A 21,015-nucleotide genomic window follows, 5' to 3' on the forward strand; every position below is an offset into this window, starting at 1 on the left:
CCCAGGGATTGAACCTGGGTCTCCTGCATTGCAGGCAGATTCTTTACTGTCTGAGCCACCCCGGAAGCCCTAATTTCAATCTTAACCACAGTTTATTCTTTGTTCTGTCATCCACTCTTCATCTGCCTCTGCAGATCCGCACAGCCACACTGCAAGGTAGAGCTTTTCCTCACCTTCAACCCCACTGTCCTGTGGCATCTTGAGCAGCCTCCTCACTTGCCCCTCACAGCTGCATTTTTCTCAATTAAAAAAAAAATTATTGTTAAAAGAGTAGCCCTACTAAAGTGAAAAACATCTGTTCCATCCATTATTCATATTGCACTTTTATATTAAAAATACTTTTAAATCTTTGCATTAGAGAAAAGTGAAAGAGAGCCATAAACAGCCAGCTCACATGTAACACATGTGAGCTACCCTCCAATCATCCCTGACAAAAATAACTGCCTGTGTAAATAAGATTTCACCCCGCAAAACACAACATTTATTTTAGAGGATAAAAAGAGAATACTGTTGATCTCATACAATAACCACAAGAAAGTCTAATCATAGAAAAACAGCAAAGTCATTTGTTCCAGCTCTTTAAAAATAGTTTAATCATGCAAAATCAACATAATGTACTCTAACATAAGGCCAGAATGTTAACCAAGATGAAGTGGCTTTTAGTCATTTTACAGGACGTATATTTGGCACTAGTTATTAAAAATAATTGAAGGGACTCTAAACATATAGTTTCAGAAACGATCTTTTTAAACACAGCAGTAAACAAGAGAAACTATTGCTCTTTATACATTTTTGGCATAACACTGCCATACAGTTACAGGATTATAAAATAAGTGTTTCATAGTACCAGACATATCCAGAAACTGGTTACAGCTCCTACCACATACACATGGTATTGGTGCGCACAGACACGCGCAGCATTCTGTAATTCATCCTGCAGACGACGGCGCGTGGCGGAAGGCCCGCCGCTGCTGAAGAGACAGCGCTCACAACGAAAGGGAAGCCCCCATCTTTCTGAGAATCATACCCATCCTCCTGAAATACTCACAATACAAAGGGCACTAAGGTTTCCCAGTTGAAATGGTGACTGGACCCGGTTGGCCATCTGTCTTATCAGTTTGCACAAAAGAAGAGTGGAGAGCTCACTGAGAAGACAAGCAAACCAACTTTTTACAAAGAGGAAAACAAAAGGCTTGTAAAAGGACCTAACGCTTGGTCCAGTTTGTTGCTCTCCATGGTGATGGTTCGGGAGACACGGTTACTTTGCCATAGGCAACCTAGCACTGCCTCTCCTCCTTGGGTCTACAGCCAGCCCCTCCACTTAACCCAGTAAAAGCACCGGCAGAGGAATTAAACCCGGTTCCGGATCATGTGATTATTTCTCTCAGCCTGTACAAGGTCTGAGTCTACCGTGGAGTAAGCGGGATTCAGGCTTCAAAGGAGAGCAGGAATGGGACTGTTTCCAGACAGGTACTGACCCCCTTGGCACGTGTAACTCAGGGCACGTCCCCGCTGGAAAGCTCTGCAGACCCTGCCGCATCTCGCCCTCACTGCACAGACCTCCAGTCGGTTACATCTCCGTTTCGGCCGGGAGTCTCTGTCTTCTGATTTTGTGTTTTCCTCTCCTCCACATAACACTGAACCCAGCAGCACTAAGTGTTCATCTGAGCAGTGAGTGCAGGACTCGGATGCTTCTTAGGGCTAGAGCTTATCACACAACTAATCTCTCTAGTTAATGTTAACTCTTCCACAAACTCCATTATAATTTAAAAATGAAAATAGGGTAGACTTTATAACTTCCATATATTTTACATATTAAAATATATAAGGTTTCTGATTTTTTAATATATATATAAAGGTCTTTCAGCATAACAAGACAGCACTGGTGCCTTTTCCCTTTCATTTCATCGTTACACTGAACCATTATATGAAGACTTTTATACAGAGGCCTCTGAAAGAACAACCCAAGCAATATTTGATTGGAGATTAGAAGTTTTGAACTGGGGGGGAGGGGTAGGCAGAACTGGTATTTCAATGTTTCCTGAGATACATTTAGTTGTAATCTACACAGCAGGTGTCCAATTGCTCACAATTTTCTAAACAACTACAAAATGGTAGCAAATGAAGTACAGCAGGTATTTTTATGAAAACTGACACCCACTGAAACAGTGTATGGAGTCATGGAGTCCCAGGTGGCCCTCACTCCTCAGAAGTCAGCAATCGCAGAGCGAGACCCTGGTCACTCAGAGGAGGTTCTGGGGACCCTTCCTCCACTGAAGGGGCTGCACCCAGGGTCAGCTCCCCTTCATCCAAATGGTTCTCAGCCAACTCCCCTTCTCTGAACTCAACCTCCAGACAGAGTTTGGACCATAAAACAAAGCAGTTAATTGTATCCTCCACACAAACATGTTAATTCAAAGAAACAAACATATTAAGAAGCCATTTCCCACAAATAACTAAAACAGTAAACTTCTCAACAAAAGAAGAAAAAAAGCAGATGACAAAAAAATATTTTCTCCAACCTAAGGTAAAAAGCAAGAACAGTACTGTTTAAATGTTTCTAATAAAACTACAGCATAAAAGTCCAAATTAATTTCAGATTCCTCCAAACATCTATTGGAATTAAACTTTTAAATCATTTCTCAAATTCCATTTTCTACATCCATCTGCATCTAAAAACAAAAGACAGATAAATATTACTAGTAGAAACTGAGAGATGTTAATAGTGAAAATTACAGCAAGTAGCAAAATTAAGGAGAAGCATAAATAAATGTAACCATGTAGCTAATCTTTCTTACTGTAAAGACCTTTTGTCAAATATAACACATGTTTGAACACTGGCTAAGTATACTCACTTTTGAACTGATGTTACTGATACAAATGGAAATGTCTCCAAAATGAAAAAGCACCAACCAAAGTAAATTTCACTAAAATAACTGATCTTCATGGTTTGGAATATTCCTTATGGCAAGATTTTATAATGGAGTAAAAACTTAAACTTCTGAATGAAAGCCTGATCACATTAGTTAAGGCACATCTGGACACCCCCAGCCATTCATTTGTTTATAACTATATTATTATCAACTTCAGTAATTAGGGATTTCTAAAATACAGTCTGTCCCCCAGCACAGTCTGCTGGGTGGGCTGGAACATGGGAGGAGGCAGGGTGTACTCACTGTCACCCTAGAGATACCCACACAGATCTGCTCGTGGAACAAACAGAATTCAGAGGTAAAAGACATCCACACATGTGCATCCCTAACTTTCTATATTCTATTAATCCATGCCATCTTTCTCTACAACTACACCTACATTTGAAATGATTTCCAGTGTGTCTAACTCCAGCTTACCTTACATTTAACAGAAATACCCCAGAAGAAAACAAAATGGATATTTTTAAAGTGGGAAACAAAATAGAAATCTTCAAAATTATTTCTATAACAAAGAATCCCCGCTCATCCCAAATAAACTTGAGAGGCCACAGATGCAATTAGAACCAAACAAGATCAAGACTGTCCTTTCCTCAGGTTAGAAAACAAAGCTTTTGTAAGAGTCTCAATTATAGAAAGACAAAATAAAAGGGTGATTTAGTTGCTCAGTAGATTAAAAATCAACCATAACTATACTATAAACTAGGGAAATTTAACTTTAAACAGTTAACCAAATAGTCTCTCTCCATCGGGTCAATCAATTTTTGACCACTTTGATATGGATGTTTACTTACTAAAATGATTTTTTAAAGAGTGACTCGGATGTAACACTGTATTGTATTGTTTTCCTTTTTTACCAGATCATTCCTTCTGTCAGATTAAAGTATAAAAACTAGAAACAAAGTAGATAATTATATAAACATAACATTTATATTTTTAAGACTTGGCAAAAAAAAAAAAAAGAAAATCTTGGAACTTCTCTGCTAACTCCTGAGTTACAAGTTCTGTTTTCTCCTTGAAGCTGAAAAAAAGCTTTTTATCACAACTAAAATTCAAAATAAAGCTATATTATATAATTTTGAACTGAGAACTGGACCTGACTTAGAGAAAGCAGACATATTTTCAGTTGTCATTATTCTTTTCTGTTTCTTGTAAGATTGAGCACGAGAATGTATAATGGTATAATATTCTTAAATAAACTTTTTCTCTACTGTACAGAAATATATCTTATCATTATATATCACTTTATAGTATTTCAAAATATTTTCACGTATATTATCTCCTTTGGGATATGAATGCACAAAATATTAGAAATATACTAGACTAACCAAGCAGTATAACATCTATTTGTCATGAAACACAAATTAGTATTTTATCAATAGCCAATACTGAGTATCCTCACAGTCCATGGTACAATGATAAACTCTACAGAATTGCAAAAATTCGATAGTTTCTAGTTATTTGGCCATGCTCCACTGCATTTTTATAATAGCTTCTCAATGAGTTTCTGCAAGCACATAGTAGTTTTTTAAAATACAACACATCAGAGTTAAACCCAGAGGGCTGTTTCATGTCTAACACACACATAAAGACACACCTATAGATCTTATTTTAAAACTACTGAATGTACAAAATATTCTTAATAGAAAAAAAATTTAGGTGTAATTTTTATCTGCAAAAGGAATGGCACTCTCTCACTTCTTCCCACTGAAGAATTCTCTCGTAAGTTATTTACAGACTAAATGGAGAACTGATACTGTTACATGTGAATATACCTTTCAAAACCAGCATGGTAGAAAAAGGCCCCTATTTTAAATGAAAGCCAGGCAGTTTTTCCCTTGAGACTAAATATTCTCAAATTAAATGGTAGAATCTAATCAAATCCCTAATTAGGAATATTCTAAAAGTTAAATTATCAAATGAAACATTTTTACTTCTAAGGGCTCTGATATACTACTAGCTTCTAAGTAATTCAGATTATACCCATTTTAGTATCAGTCTGCTGCTTATTCATATTTTAATATCTGGTCACAAAATTTTAACATTATGTACTCAGAAAGTGGTGTGAACACTATATCATGTATGCAAAATTGGTAAGATATTTCTAATGTATTATATTTCTACAATTCAGCCCAATGTGGCAACCTACTCTCATGCCCTAATCCTGCAAAATTGCTTATTGAGCTCAATGAGGCCATTAAAGAAAGAATGGGGCCATGAAAGAAAGCTTTTTTTAGATTAAAGTAAAAAAAGAAACTGAAATCCAAAAGCAGAATTGTTTCCCAAATCCTAATGCTCACTTCAAAAAACAGAAGAAACATAAAACTGGTGTATTATGAGAAATTATAATGAGAAAATATTCTATATTTATTGGAATACATATATAATACACGTTACTAATATTCTGACTAAATAAGTCAGATTTGAGAAACAGTGATGTTTTACGTAAATTTCAAGGCAATAAAATCCTCTAAAAGCATACTGTTGGTGTGTTTATTTTCTAGAAATCCGTTGCTAAAAATCCTCTGATCAATAAAGGTAACAGAAGATGATATGATATGATTAAAAAACAGGACATAGTAAAAATAGTAAAAATTCTTTGGGGGTTAAAGTGAATAGATCTTCCCTTAAAAGCCTAAGAAACACACAGAGGCAATTTCTTTCTAAATGAAATTAAGTTTTAAAAAAAGGTCTATTAATTACTTTTACTACATTTGTAGGTATGCTGAAGTTTTCACCACAGTGTTTGTTTTCTAATGTGTAATAATTAGTAACAATATTATAGGAAATAAAGCTATTTGCTCTTACCCAATTTTGACACATTCTATGCTTACTAAAGCTGAATACATGGGATATCAAATCTACTCTCAATTTCAAGGTCTGACAACTGAGATACAGCAAATTGCATTTTTTTTAAAGATACCCTGTGGGCTAAGCAATATGAACTTCATAGTCCACATAACACTGAGATATTCATGGTTTCAGGGACCACTGCCTTGTTGCCGGTACAAAATGCATGAGTTTTAAAAATGAATAATTTCTTCTCTTATTTTTTAATTCTTTAGTCATTTGCATTCAGACACAAGCACCAAATTTATATGGAACAGCCATAAAAGGCAAGATTTTCTTCTTGTACTTTTGCATCAAAATTTGTTTTTAAGCATGTTAATACAGAAAAACATGTTTATTATTTTAAACAAAGCAAATTCTTGAAATCGTACAGTTGACAGTCTCTTCCATCCCGTGTAAATGTCACTGTAGGAGACCATCCGAATGTCTAGATGTCAACATTAGAAACGCAGGTGCCGGCCGACACAGGTGGCTGATGAGAATGAGGCTAAGGGTGGAGAGAGAGGACCGGGAAAGACAGCAGGACTGACAAGCAGGCGAGGGTGATTCCAAGTCCCCAAGAACATCCATCCTCCTTACCAGAACCTGAAAGTAAACACGCTGAGGTGCTGTTAAAAAAAAAAAAATCCAAATTCCTTTCTGAATACCTCAAAGAAGACCACATTTTTTTTCTTGCAGCTTAAACACAGGAACCTTTAAATCTGGCAAAGGTGTGGCCACATAATGAAATTATCCTCTCAATTTCCTCCAGGTATAGTACAGTCTACTCCAAGAACTGATTCCTATCTCAGCTATATCAAACACTCCATGATTACTTCCAGATACACTGAAAATAATTTAAAAGGAATTGTGTACAGGATGCAAAAACTCACATCCCCAAAGTGTTACAGGATACACTCATTCACTGGGTCTCGTCTTCAGACTTCTTTTTAAATATTAAATTCACAGCCATCCAGACTAAAAACCAGGTGACAACTAATGCTGACCACAGAAAAATCATCAACCTCCGGCTGCGCTGGGAAACGCAGCCTCTGCTCCTCAGGACACGCCACAGCCTCCCCTCCCGGGGGTGCATGGGCATAGGGGCCTTCTGATAATTCACGGCAACGTGGTCTCATCATGGGAACCCGCAGCGCCTGGACTTCCACCGTCTTGGTTCTGCTTGTCACCCGCCTCATCCTTCTCCGAGGGAGACGCACTCTCCTTTGGCTCCTCGGGGTCAGTGACTGTCTTTTCTGCCTGAGGACTGGAATTGTCCGCAACCCTGTCCTGCCCTGGGTCTCCGGGCTGGGCAGCCTCGCTGCCTGGCTCCACACTGGGCTTGTCCGTCTCTTCTCCTGACTCCTTAGAGGCCACTTTTTTGTCTTCAGCTGCTTTACTGATCCCATGCGCGGCTGAGGAGGCATTTTTGGAGTCTTTGGGTTTTTTGTGCATAGACGTCTGGCCTTGCTGGCCCGCGGTGGGCAGGCCGGGGGGCTTCTGGGCTTTGCTGCCCTCAGGTTGTGCCTTCCTCGGGGGTCCCCAGATAAAATTCTCTGAGGGTGTGTAATGTTTCTGGGCAAACCGTAGGAGCTTTCTCCTCTCCCTTCTGTCTCTGATTGTGTACACGAAATACTCCAGTGCGCTCTGTTTAATATTGGGAATAGTATTTTCCACCAGAGCCTCATGAAGGATAAATTTTACCAGAGGAGATTTAAAACTTTCATATCCAAGCTCGCCAAGGCTTTTCAGAATACGAGTGATCCTCAAATAGTTGTGCTGAGACCTGGAAGCAGGTTGAATAAAATGAAGGAAGAATATTAGGCAGGGGAAGAAGCCTGGGAATGAAAACCACTGGGAAAGTACTTTTGATGGAAGTGTAAACCATGAAAACATGCCTTGTAATGACTTTGCTAAAAGGCGCATTAGACTCCCTGAAGAAGCGTAAAACAGAAGGTATTAAACCTCTGTGCCTCAGTGTAATGTCAATCTATATAAAACTCAAGTATAGAAAATAAATTCTCCCTGGTTTGTTAGTTCTTCACATTTGAAAAAACATTTAGATTCAAAATGTATCTCCATGGATGTTGAATTATTATTTATAAAATACAGTGAGGATGAATATCGACTACACAAAAGTATCATTCTTGTCACAGGTAAACAGTGCTGGGCCTTAGCTACCAGCTGAGTGTATGATTTTCAGGGTCAGCTGGTCAGCAGAATCCATCATAAGAACCAACTCGGGAGGGAAGCAGCCAAAGCCATTCTACCTGGCTAGAACAATTCCGACAAAGGATGCAAAACTGACTTATTTAGCACAGCAGAGAATGTGGGCTTTGGAGTCAGAACTGAACTCACATCCTGGCTCTGCACCTGCAGCTGCGTGAAATGATGGCATCTTGAAGGCTCAGCATCCCAGTCTGCAGATGGGGAAAAGGGCCCACACCTACCTGAGTTTGTAAGAATCAAATGAGCTGACCCATAAGCTGAGAATGTGAAACTTAAATATCAGACACTATTTAACCATATAAATGTTGGTACTGGTATACTAAGGACCACCATGCTTGTACCTATCATAATATAATCACCCCAACTCTTTTCCATCTGTGACCTCTCTCACCTCATCTTTCCCTATCACAGAACTGACAATTTTGCCTTTACTGCCATTGATTCCAAAGATGCTTCTTTCCCCAGATTGCACTAATATCTTCTTTGTCTGAAAACTAAGGCCATTACCAGATGAAAGCCTTCCAAACCTATTCTGTCACAATTCATAATCTCACCTCCCTGACCTCACTCAGCCCAAGAGTTGCTTTATTACAAATACCTGGCTGTGTCCAAAAGGAATCATTAATACATGATTAATTTTCATGTATTAATCACATGTGTCATCAACAGCCCAGGTGAGTTATTCACCCAATACTGCCCCACAACCACCACTTATACCTAACCTCCTTAAACCTCTTTACACCTCAGGCATTGAACTTTCTACAAGCGTCACATATACCTGCCTTGGCTTCCACAAATGCTTGGTATTCACTTAGGAATAACTAGCAACTTATTTGGGAAAAGTGGAGGATGCTGAATTATTTGAGGAGTGGAAGGACCTGGTTCCAGGTCCTTGAGAGTTAGTTTGGACCAAACTAAACAAATCCTGAATGATTCAGGCTCACCAAACATTGGAAAAGACAAGTACAACAGTTTTCAAGTTTCCATCTTTCTGGGTGTTTACCAAAGTAGTGTTCTCTTAATAGTCAACTCTTTGAAGGCCAAAGGATAAAACATAGCACAGATAATGCTTCAGTTTTATGAATCAAGTACCAGTCTTTTGTGACAAAACCAATTTGAGTGAAGTTAAGACAAAGTGCCATTATCAGCAGGACCAACCTAGTAGTCAGATTAGGGTAGCGTCTACATAGTCTGGCATCCCTGGTGGCTCAGATGGTAGAGAATCTGCCTACAATGAAGGAGACACAGGTTTGATCCCTGGGTCTGGAAGATCCTCTGTAGAAGGGCATGACTGCACATTCCAGTATTCCTGCCTGGAGAATTCCATGGACAGAAGAGCCTGGCAGGCTACAGTCCATGGGGTTGCAAAGAGTCAGACACAACTAAGCCACTAACACTTTCACTTTCGCTACATGGTCTAATAACTTGGTAGTGAAATCCCAACGTCTGCTTCCTAAGTCTATGAGAAAGAGAGGCATGGTAACATGGAATAATATTTTCCTTTAAAAAACCAAAGAGGAGTTATATGACACAACAAAATTTACTATATTGGCAAGTAGCTCAATTTCACATATCCAATCTAAGATGAATGACCAAGATAAAATTTTCTGTATCAACACATTCTCCAATTTAAAAGTTTACATAACAGTGGAAAAGAACACACACTTGGGTTAATGTGAATAAAGATCAGGATTATGGAACAGAATCATACAAGAAAGAAACTGGGTGTTTCAGTATGATTTGAAACAAATGTCACCAAGAAATACAAAACAACCCCACTTTCCTAATGTTGTGAGTAGACTCTGGGGTGGCTTAGCAGATCGAAGAGAGAAGCTGGGCCTGCAGCCAGAGGTGAGGGCAATGGGAAAGGCTGAAATATTTTACCTGTTTTAGTCATGGTCCTTGTTCACTATACTTTATTTCACTTGACTTTCTTTCAATATTTTCCTCTGCTGGACTACTATAAACACACTGAATTCCCTGCTTACTCTAAAAGACTTAAGATACTATGCAGATTAAAACACACAAAAAAGCTGTACCCATGGAAAGGAAAACTGGTGGTGGAAAGAAGGAAAGAGGACAGGGCGGGAAGGGTCAGGTAACAGTCAGGCTCCCCTTCGAGTCTCAGGCCAGAAAGTCATTTAAGGAAAGCCTTCTGCTTCCAACCGCCAGTTAAGAGTGGTAGAGACAATTAAACCCCAAGGAGGATTTAGGCAGACAAACCTGGTTTGTCTGCCACTTATTCATTCAACAAATATTTACTAAACAAGAGTGCTATTCCAACCAAGGGAAAAAAAAAAAAAAAAAAAACCAAGTTGGAAATGGAGGTTCTCTCAAATGACATTCATGAGCACACAGAAGATGAGACATCATCAGATCCTCTTCTGAGGTTGACTCTTGCCATCCGTCATGTCAACAGACTACCTGCACAGAGCTGTCTTTGAGGGTATGACACAAGTTCTTAGAAACCGTGCACAGAGAGCTCGGGGGGAGCTCTCTGCATCATTCCAGCGTAAGCGCTCTGTGATCAGTCGCTAAATCGTGCCCAACTCTTTGCAACTCCATGGACTGTAGCCCACCAGGCTCCTCTGTCCATGGGATTCTCCAGGCAAGAATACTGGAGTGGGTTGCCACGTCCTTCTCCAAAGTGCTCTGTATAAATCAAATTTAACTCGAGTTAGGAGTTAACAAGTCTTCTAGTCAAGATCATAAAGTTTTATGCCCACATCTTGAGTGTTTTACTACAAGTCACCATTTTAACAGTGTTGATTATAAATAATAAATAGAAGGCTCAGACAGTAATGCTTCTACTCATTTTACCAAAGCAAGATCAAAGTTATAGAAAAATACACACAAAAAATTAGTTTATCAATGTACAAAAATGCTATTTGGTGTAAAGACATATTTCTTAGGTTAGTTTTAATTTTTTTTTCTTGGTATTTGCTGCATTCAGCTAATTATAATGTGCTAAAAATGTTCTAAAGTTGTTGGTTTTATAGTCCAGTGCTCATAAGTCACCCTATAATTAAGGGGGGAAAAAAAGGCCAGTTTGCATGCAAAGAAAATAATTTTTTTTAATTGGGGTATAAGTATTAATGAAAGTTATAAATATCCAAGCAAAAGAACACAGAAAATCAGTTCCAGATAAACTGCTAAAATTTTCTTCACAGGTGTTTCAATTTATTAAAAAAAAACTGGGCTTCTGATTTTGACCTATAAGGCGATGATTCTAATTTTCTCTCTTTCTAAAATGTATGAGTACCTCTCAGCCTTATAAAGTGGTTTTTACAGTAAGTCCCCTACATAAAAATGAGTTCGCTCCAAGAGCATATTCTAGGTTCATTTTGTTCGGAAGTCCAACAAAATTAGCCTAGATATCCAACTCACATAATTGGATATTTAGTACTGTACTGTAATAGGTTTATAATACTTTTCACACAAGTAATACATAAAAATACACAAAAAAATAAAGAAAACATTTTTAATCTTACAGTATAGTACCTTGAAAAATACCACCTACACCACTGCTGCTTTTATGCTTGCTTCCAGATATCCTGGGCTTGAAATAAAGATACTGAACTGCTGTACTCTATACAGTATTGTTCAGTAAAGTACACAAAAGCACCGCCACTTGTGGAGGATGCACACAGGTGACAATGTACAACACACCCATGAACTAACTTACAACATGGGACATGTGAACACACGTTTGCACCTTTGAAAATTCACAGCTTGAAGGTTCATATGTAGGGGACCTCCAGTATATGTCTTAGGCTTAATTATGGATTTGATCTAAGAAGGCACAGTGCCTGAGATGCAGCCCGAGCTACCAGAAGCTTACAGCCTAGGAGAGGGGTCTAGAAAAGCCTATACAAACAACCATAAATGCTGAGAAACACGGTATAAACAAGGAGTGAGGCTACACTTGACTGTGGGCAGTAGAGTGGCTGCAGGAATAAACAGTTCCGAAACCAAGCAGTCATATTTCTACCTGGAATATCATTCTTTTTTTTTTTTTTTTTTTTTGCTGTTGTTATTTTGTTTTGCTTTAGAATATAGAACAGGGAATAAAGTGCATTTCAGATGAGCTTTTGAATTCAAATCCATGGGTCCATCTGCTTGTGGCTCTATGTGCCATAGAGAATTCCAACCCAGAGAAAACCCATGCCATGGGGACTCACTGCAGGGCCTCCACTTACTCATTCAGATGCTGAAACCTTTCCTGCCAGTTAACAGCCCGGGCAACATTTCCAGTTTTATCTATCAGCTTTATTCCAAAAAACTCTAACATCATTTTATAAGCCAGGAGGAATCTTCTTATTGCTTCCTTTGTTTTCTTGAATTCCTAAGGAAAAAAAGAAAAATTTGGCGGAGTGACTCAGAATTACCAGGGCCATCAAATGGCAACATTAATTTGGTTAACTCGCATGAAATGAAATCAGCTTGCCTCACCTCAATTTCATAGGTAGTTAGTTCTTTAGCATAAAAGTTCAAGCCTTGTTCTCTCAGAGGGAAAAGCCTATGTTTTAGAGAAATAATATTTGTATATTAGTGATCTCTGGGAAGCACACGTGATTAAACAGGTTACGGTTCGAGAGAGAGCAGGTGGCTGACCATTGGATGTAGGTGTGGTTGTGTTCCAGCTTCTCGTAGTCCCCTTTCCACTTATTGAGAACTTCTTCAATGTAAACACCTGCAGAGGAAAGATTCAGAACATGAACGAGGTGTTAGAACACTGTTGAAGGCATCTGGAGACTGAATCACTTAAGCTTTGCGTTAAAACTTTTTAAAACGTTAATAACAGCACACAAGAGCAATGCCTTTATAAGATGAAAACCCTATGCCACAGACTCCGTGGTGAAATAAGCCTAACTGAAAAGAAAAATCATGGCACCTCAAATCACAGAAAACTCTATTGGACACTTACTCCAAAGTAGAAGCTGGCAAACTATGGCCTGCCATCTGTTTTATAAATAAAGCTTTTTTGGAACACAGCCATGCATATCCATTCATGTATTATGTATTTAAACCGAGTAGTTGCAACAGATATGGTATGGCCCGCAGAGCTGAGTCTATTTACTCAATGGCCCTGTACAAAGAAAGTTGGCCAGCCCCTGCCCTTGAGAGCCATTGAGTTCTTTAAATACTAAACCAAATAAAAATGAAATGTATCCCAGGCAAAAAGGAAGGAAGAGGACAAAGGTGAGAGGGAGAGAAAGCAGAGAAAAGTCAGAAAAGGGGAAGGAAAGGGAGGAAAGAAAAAGCAAAGGCAAAAGTGTTGAGTGCTTTCTAGCGGCAGGACTGCTCCCACAGTGCAGCCAGCCCGCTGAATCTGCCCAGCACCGTCTCAACCCAGCATTTCTGGAGCATTGCTCCTCCTGCTTGACTACTGACAAAACAGTAAGATCTGCTCAGTCACACACCAGCAAAACCAGGAGCGGAACACAGGTCTTTATGGTCCTGAAACATAAGCCCTCTTCTTCACCACCTCCTGTCCTTCTCCTAGCAGAACTTATTCAGGCAAAATTCTGCTTCCCAAATCTGTCTAGGTCCTCACAATTAACTGTAGCCACTTAGTCAGTTTTACAGACAAACACACAACATAATACCATTCTAAACATAGCTCATCTCACTACTGTTTCCTCTAGAGGTCACCGGTTTGTATCAGAGAACTTCACGCTCAAGGTTTTTGGTAAAACGTTGTTAGTTAATCCTCAGCCTATTGAAAACATATACCCCTATAATTTCCCATTTGTTTCCCCTTCCATTTCCCTTTCCTCCTACTTGACAAGTAAAATATTGGGCTGGCCAAAAAGTTCATTCAGTTGGGGAATATGCTTTTCAATAAAGTTCTTCGTGAAAATGAAAAATAGTCCTTTTATTTGTACTTAAAACCTAACAAACTTTTGGTCAACCCAATACACGTCATTGCAGACATGCTTACTAACAAGTGTGGTGTGTGTGTGTTCACACATACTGGGAAGGAAAATGTGAATTGATGTAATTTATATAATAAACTAGAATAATATTTTATGTGACCATACCTAAAACTTTTGACCCCCACTAGTCTTATAAGATTTCCAAATAAATTTTGTGATAAAGATTACCAAAAAAAAGATTCATTGCTTTAAGTTTTTGCTCTAAATTACTACCTCAAAAATAAATTCACTGGTAGAAATACAGAAAGAAAAAAAAAAGAAGTTAAAATTGTCATTATCTCTGTCTTCAATGTGTTCAGTATTTGAAGGCATCCCTTTGGGTAAATTTTATCAAAGTCACATCAGAGTCAAATTAACAATCTACCACTGCATTTCTTCAAAAGTTTTTCTTACCCCAGGTCCTAAAAAGACAATTAATTAATCTTATTTCAATTAGTATATAAAGCAGTTTCCACCATTAGAAAATACAACAGAGCATTTTCACCTAGAGGGTTCCTTCCAAATCGGGGCAGACTTCTGGGACACCAGAAAATAACTAAAGTCAAGTGGATTGACTTGTCAGCAAAACACCCTACTTCCCAACTGGTTTGTCTGCCAGTGCCCAATGCAGGGAACTCCTTAAGCATTTCTAAGAACTAACTTGGTTCTGCTTTGCAACCCATGACCCTCATTCCCTGATTCACCCTGCTGTGAATTTGGCTCAGTTTCCACTGAGAGCAAAGAGCCGCAGCCAGGGCCATCTGGTCACCTCACAGAGACAAGGGCTTTATGTAGAGCAGCCGTCTTTCCGGCTTGACCTGGATAGAGTGAGATTGCCCACCATGAACCACAGTCTGGTGCTGGGGGGAGTCAGGCATAGGTACCGTGGGGACTGCACCCTCTCACTACAGATTTAGAAAAGACCCTAGGAAGGCACCTGCAGAGCTGTGGAGGGCGGGCTTATCTGACAGAGTTGTGTGGAGACCTGCACTGTGCGTAGTTCCCTCCCTAAGATACCGAGATGCTGAAGTGAAGCTCCTCTAGCTTCCTGACCTTGAACCTGAAAACCAACAGGAAAGATGATCCCAACAGAAACATCACGTTCAATCATGTTCTATAGACTTTGGGGTTACGGCACAGTGAAAGGAACACTAAATTCTGGAACCGAGACCCAAGTCTATGATGGAGTGAACCAACCAACCAGTCATTCCAACATCAAGATCCAGCGACTTCATCTTTAAATTGAGGAAACTGAATTTGTTCCCCCCTAATATTTCTTAATAATCTGATACCCTAGGTTTCTAGAAATCTCCTTTTTTCCTCTCACAGAAATGGCCCCCACTACCTTGCAGATAGAAGTCACCACTGTAAACAGGTGGTGGGAAGGAATTGATAATCCGCAGGTTACTCCTCCAGAATCTGCCGAGTGGATGCTCACAGCTCAAGGGTCTAGACTCTGGGGACACAAGGGACTGCAGGGCAGAGTCAAGCCAGACACCGAACCAACACGCTGAGAATGGACCGAGCAGCAAGTAAACAAAGAATAGCTAGCGCTACTACTACTACTATTTAAAGTTTGCTTTTTACCAAGGTAGCAGATTACTCACCATCGGGCTTAAATGGAATTTTATTCTTATAAAAACGAAGATTGCTCAAGTCATTTTGATATCGGATATCTTTGAAGTTCTGCTAAAGGAAAAAATAAATCAATCTCCAGCACATGGACATATAAAAAAGGCACAAGGACCTTCCTTGTACATTTGCTCATTGGCACCGTAAAATAACAGCAACAGAAGGGAAATATTTTACAGTTTAGAAAAAAATCATTCTATAGTCTTACTGGGTATTGGTGTCGGTATTTGTACAAATCCCTCGCAGCATAAAAACTTCTCTTTGGCTTGGCAGGTGCTTCAGTGGAATCAGTCCCCTAAAATAAAAGGGGAAATTCCATTTACATTTTGAAGTAAGACATTTTCACCGAGGAATTTTCAGAACAAACTTGAAATAACAAGCCCACATAAAGAAAGGCTGAACCGTGTCCAGCTATCCATTGAGTGAAGATATTTTAAATGTCCTTTTAATAATGCTTACTAGCAACATTTGTTGGCTCTCTCATTTCCTGACTTGAAGCCAGTAACATTTGTTCTGAGGTGTTTTACTAAATAAAAAACTTTATTATTTACCAAAAGCCTATAGAGGCCAAATATTATGGATCAGTATCTATTAGAAACAGAACTTACAATGAATTAAAGACCAGAGGTTAGACAAGTGATTTTAGGACAAAACTTATTTTAAAATATTTTACATAATATGAAAAATGTTAAGATAATAAGTCAATCCTACAAAGAAGATTGTCATCAATCTTGCAATGTTTAGTTGTACTTGGAAGTCAAATAATATTTGTGAAGGCAAAGGGGGCTTTTAAAACAAACTAAATAGCTTTCTAAACTCCATCCTTCACAGTATATAACAGTCACACAAAGGCATGAATAACCTTTGGTTAATTCAGTGATAATACAATGTGATATAAGGTGTATGTGTGCATGTGTTAGTCACTCAGTCGTGTCCGACTCTTTGTGATCCCTCGGACTGTAGCCTGTTCGACTCCTCTGTCCATGGAATTTTCCAGGCAAGAATACTGCGGTGGGTAGCCATTCTCTTTTCGAAGGTAGCAGATTTCAAACATACACACAAAGTAGTATAATTCTCAGCTGGAATGAACTTCACATTGTGGTAACCTGTATGTGGTAGTTTACTTACACTTTTAAAATTCTAAACAAAATTCCCAGCTCCACAGCAATTTTTAAAGGATAAGACAGAAGTCAATATAATCAGTTCTCATGGTCTTAACTCCACGTGCTATCATAATGTACAAGAACGTGCTTTGGGTTCAGAGTCATGCAGAAGGGCAGAGACTGCTGAGGAAGATGAAACAGATGACAAAGCTGGAGTCTGAATATTCATTAAGAGGTTCGCCCACCTTCCCTCATCGGCCCCAGTCGGTGCTGACAGACTGGCATCCTCCAAGCAGATTCTGAAGCAGCATGAGTCTCACTATTACTACAAGTACAGAGCAACTTACTTTAACTCCAAACTAGCTGATGTTTAACAATAGCTGCTCCTTACATAAGCAAGGAAAAGCTTATATTCTGGTCCTCACCACACGTTTCAAAATAGCTCTGCCTAGCAGGTTTCTGGATCTCTTTAGCCTATGCTACAACCCCATGACTCATCATCCCAGAAGCATAAAGAAAGCACTTTTCCACTTACCAGGCACATATATTATTTCATTTGATTCTTATAACCCACCTGGGAGGCCATCAGGAGTGCTTCCATCTTAGAAACAAGGGAACCCAGGCTTGGAATAAAGTTCAATAACTATTGCCCAGAGCCCAGCGATAGGGCCAGACGGAGAACCCCAGGCTGGAGGCTCCAAGTCTGACTAATTAGGTCTGAATCAATTTCAGCTCTACCCAATGCGAAGGACTGTCATAGAAACCATGGTGGAATATCAACAGTTCAAAACTAGGAGTCAGGACACTTGGACTGAGTCTTTAACTCAGCTGCTGACGTGTGAGGCTTTTAACTGCATCTTCATTTGATCATCTGCGAAATGAGGAGAATGACTCACGCCCTACCTATATTTCCCAGGGTTATGCTGAGAACGCCTGCCTCCTCCAGGCTCTAAATGCGCCAGCCTGCCAGCATCACTATGCTCCCTCCCCTTCCTGCTCCTACAGGCGCTCCTCCCCGGTCCCTTTCACCTGCTCAGCCACAGATTTTGTTCTTTAATATTGTATCACTAAGTCTCATGTCCCCAAAATTTCCCTGTCCTCTGGATCATTGCCTTCAGCAAACATGCTGTAGTATCTCTAATCTTAAACATGCATCAACTAGGACTGACCCAAACTCCCCTCAATGACAGATCCATAGCTTTGCTCCAGTTTATAGCAAAACATTCCCAGACAGTTGCCCATAGTCCCTGCCTGTCTCCCCTTCTCTCACAACCCACCCCAACCAGGCTATCATCCTCTGCATGCCATCAAAATGGCTTTTATGAACATCACCTAACACATTCCCATCTCACTGAGCAGCTTTCCCAGTGCTCCACCCAGGTGACTTCCCAGCAGCACTGGGCCAACTGACATCTGTCCTGAAACACAGTCACACGCCACACCTGCCCCGGTTTGCTTCTGCTCCATCTCACTGGTCGCCCCTGGGCAGCCTCATCTTTGACTTCTCTCCCTCACATGGTCTCCACGGAGCAGTGCCCAGGGCCTGTCCACATTTCTCACGCTCCTTGATGATCCCAGATCTTCCCATGACTTTTAATACCTCCATTCTTACATGCTGACGATTCTAGTCCTGGACTGAGGCTTTACTCATAATGAACTACTCATCAACTCCCCTTGGATGTCTTATAGGATATTAAACTCAAGGGGATTCTTGATTTAACCTCTGATGCTGCTTGCTACCTTAGACTTCCCCATCTTGGTGAATGGCACAGTTATTTGTCAAATAGTCACTTGGACTAGGAATACAGCAACAGAGCTGGTGAAAAGTCGTTTTTCTACTTTTTAGTAGTCTATAAAGTAGACTGGGTTAGACTTTAAAGGTATCTCCATCAGTTCTTGCAAATGACCATGGGGAGTAGGGAGCAAGTAAGGTGGACATTCAAAGGCAGCATTAAAGAGTAGACATTACATGGTGATCCTAACAAGAAAAAATAATCATTAAAGGGGAAAAGAAAAGATTGGAGCCATCTACCATTTCCTGGGGTTGTGATTAACTGATTGAACATGAATTATAAACCTGTTTCATATAGATGGACCAGGTTAGTTGGATGAAATCTGACCAGATTTTTTTTTTTTTTTTTTTTTTTGACATCCCAAACTTCTTCATTGAGATACAAGTGGAAGGGAAAAACAATGAATTTGCAAGGCAAGACAACCAGCAGCAGGGGCAAAGAGACAATGAGGTCTCGGGTTCTGCCGCAGGTGACGGGCAGACTTGGGTCTGCACCTCTCTTTCCCCGGATGATCCTGGGCAAACTTCTCTTTCTAGGCCTCAGTTTTCTCCAAAACGGGAGTTCAAAAGAGCAACTGCCGCCACACTCCACTCCAAGAACTGCAGTTGGAAAGCACATGTGTATAGCACAGAGCCTGTACAGTTTGCTGCTGACCCAAACAGAAGATTGTCAAGAGGGATGAGGCAGCCTTTCTGTAAAATAAACCTTCTGATTCCGCTGCTAGAGCCGAGAGACCTTGGTCTCCACTTCCCAGCCTCTTCCCCTCACGGCTGAGGAGGGCCTGACCCAGTAACCCTGCCTGTTAGAGCTGAGCCAGGCGCCCTTCAGAGGCTTGGTCATGCAAGTCCTCCCTTCTAAAGTTTCCTGATTTTTCAGTCCATCAGAGGTTAGAAGGGTTACTAACCTCTCCTCCGAACTGAAGCAGGCAGATGACTTCAGCATATCTGGATCAACAAGTCTTCTGGGTGAAAAAAAGATGTTTGGAGCATGCCCTGAACTCCTGGGTCAGAAGGCCTGACTTGGAACTCTGGCATGTTCACGTCGGATGGGGACCTTCCAGAGATTCCTAAAGGCTGGAGACCCCGCTGCAGGGAGAGGGCTCGCTGCCCCCACCACATTCTGGGTGATTTTTTTTTGAAACCAATAACACGTACTAGACGGGTTTTCACCATCCTCTGTTCTCAGGCAGGTTACCCCCACCCTGCCTTCCATCACGCGGCTGCGCTGCGGAGGCCGAGAAGACACTCTGCCAAGTTGGGTTCTGACCGGGGGAGCGGGGGCGCGAGGGAGGGACCCTCCGGCCGGTGCCCGCGCTCAGGCCCCAGGCCGTCCGCGGGCGGCCCGGGGCGACCCCAGTGCGCAGGGCCTGGGTCCCCGGGCGGCCGCAGGAGGACGAACCGCCGCGCCCGCGCGAGCCCGGACCCTGCGGGCTGGGGTCGCCCGCGGCCGCCCCCCGCCCCACCCCGGCCCGAGGCCCCGGCGGCCGCCTACCTGCTCTGCGCCCGCCGCCTCGGGGGCCGGCTCCGGCGCGGGGCCGGCGCGGGGCCGGCCGCCGGCTCGCTCCGGGGGCTCCTGGGGCTCCGCGGGCTCTGGGGGCTGCGCGGGCTCCCGCCCCGGGCCCTCGCCGCCGCCCGGCCCCGGCTCCTCGAGCTCGGGCTCCGAGTCCGTCTGCCAGGTGGAGTCGCAGTCCTCCACGGTGGTGGGCTCGCGCACGCTGACCCCGCCGAGCAGGTTGCCCATCGGAGAGGCGGGCGCGGGGCGCGGCGGGGCTGCGGGGCGCCGGCTCCGGGCTCCGGCTGGCGGCGGCGCTAGGGCCCGGGCAGAGCCGCGGCCGGGGCGCTGGGCGGCACCTCGGCGCCCGGCCCGCTCTGCCTGCGCGCGGCGAGCGGCAGGCGCAGGGCGGGGAGGAGCCCGCGGCCCCGGGGCCGCCGCCGCCCGCGCCCGAGCCCGCCCATCGCTCCCGCCTCCCGGCCCGACGCGCGCCGCTCCCGCTGCGCTGCCCCGCGGAAGGCCCTCTGCCCTCGGCCTCCGACCCGCCCCGGGCTTGGACCGGGGTCCGAGGAGGTGTCGCCTTCTGCGGGCGATTCGCGTCCGCACCCCGCCTCCTTCCCGGCCGGTCTTGGAGGGATTGGCCGCGCAAGAATTCGCAGCTGCTGGGGATGGGGCAGCACATCCACAGAAAACCGAGCTACAGGGACTGCGTCTGGGCTGACACTCGCAGCGCCGCGGACACGGAAAGTCAAAGCTGTAGCCACCTCCTCCAGGCAGCAAAACCAGCGAGAACCACCAGACGCTCACATGCATCCGTGCATGCTTTCGCTAATACCCACTCTGCATCGGTGCTCTGAATAGAATAAAAACTCAGGAACCTTGACCCCTTGTCTGTTCTGAAACGGGAGGGACAGCCAGGGAAAAGGTGTCATAGAAGTAATTAAAGCGGGCTTCCCTGGTGGCTCAGCTGGTAGAGGATCCGCCAGCAATGCGGGAGACCTCGGTTAGATGCCTGGCTTGGGAAGATCCCCTGGGTTCGATCCCTGGGAAAGGAAAGGAAAGGCCAGAAGTATTCCGGCTTGGAGAATCC

At 42.3% G+C, this 21,015-nt stretch overlaps 1 protein-coding gene across 1 annotated transcript; it reads right to left on the reverse strand.

Moving 5' to 3' along the window:
• Positions 1 to 6,682: 6,682 nt before the first annotated feature.
• Positions 6,683 to 20,174, reverse strand: OGFRL1 (opioid growth factor receptor like 1). Its single transcript, XM_052651908.1, has 7 exons — positions 19,926 to 20,174; positions 15,747 to 15,833; positions 15,514 to 15,592; positions 12,603 to 12,681; positions 12,441 to 12,507; positions 12,188 to 12,333; positions 6,683 to 7,545 (listed from the first exon to the last, which is right to left on the reverse strand). The coding sequence occupies exons 1-7, from the start codon at positions 20,172 to 20,174 to the stop codon at positions 6,879 to 6,881; spliced, it is 1,374 nt and encodes a 457-aa protein (XP_052507868.1). The 3' UTR covers positions 6,683 to 6,878.
• Between the last annotated feature and the right edge of the window lie 841 nt (positions 20,175 to 21,015).

Source organism: Budorcas taxicolor, chromosome 14 (assembly GCF_023091745.1).
Source record: "Budorcas taxicolor isolate Tak-1 chromosome 14, Takin1.1, whole genome shotgun sequence".
Classification (NCBI taxonomy): Eukaryota; Metazoa; Chordata; class Mammalia; order Artiodactyla; family Bovidae; genus Budorcas; species Budorcas taxicolor.